This window comes from Sinocyclocheilus rhinocerous, unplaced genomic scaffold (genome assembly GCF_001515625.1).
Source record: "Sinocyclocheilus rhinocerous isolate Xijiao unplaced genomic scaffold, SAMN03320098_v1.1 scaffold1965, whole genome shotgun sequence".
Taxonomy (NCBI): Eukaryota; Metazoa; Chordata; class Actinopteri; order Cypriniformes; family Cyprinidae; genus Sinocyclocheilus; species Sinocyclocheilus rhinocerous.
Genome location: NW_015625577.1, coordinates 1,096,268 through 1,100,089, shown reverse-complemented (window position 1 = coordinate 1,100,089; position 3,822 = coordinate 1,096,268). Strand labels below are relative to the sequence as shown.

The 3,822-nt window shown below is 38.0% G+C and overlaps 1 protein-coding gene across 1 annotated transcript in view; it reads left to right on the top strand.

The window, feature by feature from the left end:
* The window catches only part of LOC107752852 (ADP-ribosylation factor-like protein 4A), a 6,189-nt gene extending 4,369 nt beyond the window's left edge, over positions 1–1,820 (top strand). The window contains exon 2 of the mRNA XM_016568921.1: positions 871–1,820. Coding sequence (XP_016424407.1) covers positions 953–1,555 — 603 coding nt within the window. The 5' untranslated portion in view covers positions 871–952 and the 3' untranslated portion in view covers positions 1,556–1,820. The remainder of the gene's footprint in view (positions 1–870) is intronic.
* Positions 1,821–3,822: the final 2,002 nt, after the last annotated feature.

Genomic DNA, 3,822 nt, shown 5'->3' with positions numbered 1-3,822 from the left:
TATATATATATGTACTGACCTGTTTTTTATTTATTCCTCAAAAATAAGAAAAAATAAGACAAATTCCGCGTTATACAGTAAATTCCGTTTTTATGACTGGATTCCGCTATTCCGTCCATGTTTTCTGCATCGCGGAAATCATAGGGCCCTACTATTGTGGCAAACAAATATGATGAGCTCATTATGAGAGTAAAAGACGGGGACATTGTTGTTTATTTATTTAGCATTGAGTCTCTCCAACTAGGTGGCAACGTAGCGTTAAATCACCATTCAACAGACTCAAGCCACCACCACACTGCCGTCTATTGGACTGCAGAAAGATACTAACTTTTCAATCTGCTACGTTTCTGACTGCACTGACAAACTATGCTGACACCTTGTCCGCGCCGCAACAGGACACGACAAAGCGACCGTTGAAAATCATTTGAACTTTGTGTCAGCACGTCATAAATAGAACGAGGCATCAGTTTACTGCATCCAGTGTAGACAACATCACTGATTATAATGGGTTCTCTTCTACACCAGACGCGAGCGGCGCGGCGTGACAAAATACAATATAATTCTATTGTATTTTGTCGCGCCGTGCGATGTTATGTGACCGAAGTGATAAGCGCGGCTCAGAAGCATTTAATCTGCATTATATGTTCTGTAAAAAAAAAATTAATATTGGCGGCATATTCACAGATACCGATATATCGGCGACAGGCTCAATTCAGCCGATAATATCGGCTAAACAATATTAATCATTTTGTTTTTGTTTTTAAAACAGACACTCGCATATAATTAATTGTGATTTTGCAGCCATGCAAATTGTATTAGATCTTTCAAAAGCCATTTAAAAACACCATATGTCTATGTGTGAACTTTTAGGCAAGCACTGGTTGTGCATCTGGGGTTTTGGACCTATGGAACATCATCCTAAACTCATATTGTTCTCATACTCCTGAGGGAAATGGGGAACGGATTATCAGAGCAACCCAACCTTCTCTCCAGTCTTCCGTTCTGTAATTCTCTTCACATCGCTATTCTGGGTCTGGACTTTGCAGGCAAAACGACGGTCCTGTACCGTCTGCAGTTCAATGAGTTTGTCAACACTGTCCCCACCAAAGGTTTCAATGCAGAGAAAGTCAAAGTAGCTATCGGGGACTCACAAACAGTGACGTTTCACTTTTGGGACGTTGGCGGCCAGGAGAAACTGCGCCCTCTTTGGAAGTCCTACACACGGGGCACTGATGGCATCGTGTTTGTTGTGGACTCTCTGGACACGGAGAGAATGGAAGAGGCGAAGACAGAGCTTTACAAAATTGCCCGCTCCTCTGAAAATCAAGGAGTGCCTGTGTTGATTATTGCTAACAAGCAGGACTTGAGACAGGCTCTGTCACTGTCACAAATAGAGACCATGCTGGCTCTCAATGAACTGGGACCCTCTACGCCGTGGCACCTGCAGCCCTCCTGTGCTATCATTGGTGACGGTCTTAAAGAGGGACTTGAAAGACTTCATGACATGATCCTAAAACGAAGAAAGATGCTCAAACAGCAAAAAAAGAAAAGATAGACCGTAAATGTATTATATAAAAGGAGGAAAAAAAGGACAATGCAAGTTGATAGTTGCAAACTTTAATTTTTATGTGCCCAGAGTTGGTTAGAACCAACAAGCACTTTAGTTGTTTACTTTCTCATTGTTTATTTCTCTGGTTGTTTACTATCTGTCATAGACTTATATATAAACGTAATATAAAGATTTTTCATCACACTGAAAGGTGATTCTTGTTGGAGGTTTTATTTAGATTGTTTATTTGCAATAAAATGGCTTGTTTATTCTAAATTGTCACTTCAAGTAATACAATACTTTAACACATACGTCTGCCAAATATTATGTCTGGCCATATTTTATGGCCAGGTATTTTTCCTTGCACTATCATGTTAAAGGAATAGCTCACCCAACAATTAAAAATCTGTGAATGAAAACCTATTTACATTATTTTATGTTCATGTTGTTCCCCGAACAATGACTTAAATTAAATCTTTTTTACACAAAGCTATTGTATATAGGAATGCACGATATCAGTATCATATCAGTTATCAGTCAAGATTTTTTTTACTTGTAGTGATATTTAATTGTGCATGCTCTTTAGTTTTACATTTAGACTATAATTGCAGTCATTTAATGCTCACTTCAAGATCAACTTTAAAAACACTAAAAATGTAATAACAGTTAACTGTAATAGGAATCTCCATGTTTCATGCCGTACATTATAATGTTGTGATGCCTACATTGATTTTATTTTTTGTTTTATTTTTTTAGACAATTGTAAAGATTTTTAATATAGATTTAACTGTTACAGTCCATAACATTAAAGTAATTATTGGCATATTAGTATGGTGCAGAATTTCAATATTGGTGCATTCCTTATTACATGCCATTAGAAAACATATAATGTACAGCACAAGTTATTTGGTTTGCTGTTATGATACTTTTATGGTGCTTTGTGTCACTTTTGGAGGTTTAATGATTCATACCCAATTCATTTCTGTCACACTAAGTCATACAGGTTGGTGAGGAAAATATTAAATTTTTTATTTTTGGGTGAACTATCCCTTTAACACATCTCTTTAAAAAACAGTAGGCTACTTGGAGCCTTCCACCACATTCTTCTTTGGTTCAGTAATACTAAGGTGAGAATAAAAAGCAAATGCCTCTGCATCGTACATTACAAGACCATAGGCCCCTCTGTCTGTTGTTATCAGATTAGAAATGACCCTTCACCTATGATCTATGTATCCACCTTTGCAGGAATCAGAAACACTGAAAGAGCTCAGCTGGAGGGGTTTTGTAGGATTTATCTGCTGTGTATCACATGCTCCTCTAAATTCCAGTCCTGCCTCGTAAATCCAGAGCGACTGGGACTCTTACCTCCCTGTTCCATTGATGTCAGTAATGCTGAGCTGGGATGGTGACAGACTGGAAAAAATCTGCTGTGCAGTTTCCTTTCCCACACTTTCGCTAGACTGATACTGAGCTACAGGTCAGTATCACACCTGCAGGATTTGGAAACCTGTTTGGTTCCCCAGTAAAGTGGCCCTAAAAACACTTCTGTACACTTCAATCACACTTAATGTATGAATTTCATTTATTTAATAATATACCAACCCAAAAAGCATCTGCACATAAATGTTTGCAGACATTTTCTCAAACTAACTGTACGTAATTTTCACTTAGATGTAGTTAATTTTGAATATGAACATGTTTGACTAAAGTTTGACAACTAGCCAGAAGGTTTCCGAATACTTATTCTAAAGAGTATATCTATTGTTTTGTAATTTAAAACCAACAATCTTTTTAATATTTTGCTTAAAGGGGTGGTTCAGTGGTTGTTTTCTAGGCTTGATTGTGTTTATGGGGTGCAGTCTAACATGTGTTAATGCTTCTTTTTTTTAAAAAATGCATTATTTTCCCATAATTTACCTTTATTCCACACAGCTCTGTCCCTTCTCTGAGAAACGCGCTGATCAATTTCCTTCTTTTATGAAGCCCCTCCCTCAGAAATAGGCGATGGGCTCTGATTGGTTAGCTAGCCTAGTGTGTTGTGATTGGCTAAACCGCCCCTCACCTCAGCTGCATGTGCTCCGGTTGTATTGTAAACAAAGGCGTCGTTAATATCGCTTATCAGTTTGAGCCCGATTGAGAAGCAGAGGATATTATTGAAGAGGATCGTGCAGAACCTGTGCAAGCACGGCTTTTAATGGTAGGCCTATGTTTTTTGTTTGTTGTTGTCTCATACTTTTAGATACGCTGTTATTTGTAAATGCTACTGCTTATGT